The sequence below is a fragment of the Octopus bimaculoides genome, chromosome 3 (assembly GCF_001194135.2).
Source record: "Octopus bimaculoides isolate UCB-OBI-ISO-001 chromosome 3, ASM119413v2, whole genome shotgun sequence".
Taxonomy (NCBI): Eukaryota; Metazoa; Mollusca; class Cephalopoda; order Octopoda; family Octopodidae; genus Octopus; species Octopus bimaculoides.
Genome location: NC_068983.1, coordinates 10,074,801 through 10,076,218, shown reverse-complemented (window position 1 = coordinate 10,076,218; position 1,418 = coordinate 10,074,801). Strand labels below are relative to the sequence as shown.

General features: G+C 37.4%; 1 protein-coding gene across 1 annotated transcript in view; it reads left to right on the top strand.

Moving 5' to 3' along the window:
* The window catches only part of LOC106884382 (transmembrane protease serine 11B-like protein), a 17,152-nt gene that overhangs the window by 10,641 nt on the left and 5,093 nt on the right, over positions 1-1,418 (top strand). The window contains exon 5 of the mRNA XM_014935735.2: positions 832-968. Within this exon, the coding sequence (XP_014791221.2) occupies positions 832-968 (137 nt within the window). The remainder of the gene's footprint in view (positions 1-831; positions 969-1,418) is intronic.

Below are 1,418 nucleotides of genomic sequence, written 5' to 3'. Positions count from 1 at the left end.
TATATATATATATATATATATATTCGCTGTTAGCGACGGAAGCAGTATATGTCAGAATAGCATTGCGTATGTGCTACTTTACATAGATGTAATATAAAAGGCCACATACTTGCGCTAGTACGAGATGCGTTCTCGAGACGGATACTGCAGCAGTATGACCTTTCCACGGTATATCACCTTTAAGTAAGACATACAGAATGACACACACGTGCACACACACACACACACACACACACACATTGATATTTCGCTTAGACATTACTAATAACCTGGTGTTAGAACTCACTGTACATATGCTTCAGAACGATGTGTCAGTCGTGTACAGACAAATAATAAGAAATTGAGATGTCAAAGGTATAAACAATTATATTGTGAGCTTCATTCTGTTTCTGCTATAAGATGGAATGTTCTCATACACGAGCACTTGGGTATCACTCTATAGCCCTCATGGGAGTTTCAAACATGAAGGCACTTCATATTTGAAACCCGGAAACTCTATGGTGATACCCAAGCGCTCAACTATGAGTGCATTGCTTATAGCAAAAACACATGTAAGCTAATGAAGTTCATAACAATTACTTATTTCTTTGAGTGATCACTACTGATGAGCTTTAATTCCAAGCAAAACTAGTTTGTTCATGTTGTGACCTCGCTCGCTGTGGGGCGGTTATCTTCCCTGTCAGTACATAGTCAATGTGCTTTCTGTGGCTATAAGAGTCTTTGACTCCTGTTTCTAGCAATGTAGGTGCTATACTGCACCTCAGTCACGATTAGTGACAATTTATTTATTTTCTTTTTAGTTATATAATCTTATGTGTATTTGATTTGCAGAAATGATACGACCTGTCAGTAGAAGAGTAAAACATCGTGGTAATGTAGCTTTGAACTGTCCTGTAACCGCTTATAAAGGAGTTCGGTTTACTTGGCAAAAGGATGGACATCCATTGAAGACGAACCTCCGAAGATACGTAAGTGATATTCATTTTTCATGCTTGTTTTCTCAATGTTCCTTTTTATTAGTGAGGCATTTAATATCTCATGATAAGCTCAAAGCAATGATTCAGATGCACAGTCCTTATGAAAAACAAGAGTTAGGCGTGACGGCGTGATAAGAAATTTGCTTCGTGACTACATGGTTCCGGATTCAATCCCATTGCACGGCACCGTGGGCAAGTGTCTTCTACTGTAGCACCAGGCTGACCAAAGCCTTGTGAGAAGATTTGGGAGACGAAAACTGAAAGAAGCACGTCGCGCGCGCGATGTAATGACAGTTACTTCGAAGTCACTGTTAAGACTATTCTGGTTAAAGACTCTACAAAAATATGGAGTAACTTTAAGATAAATGTAAAATTGTTCTTATTATACTGAACATAAAAACAAAATTATATATATATATATATATATATATATATATATAT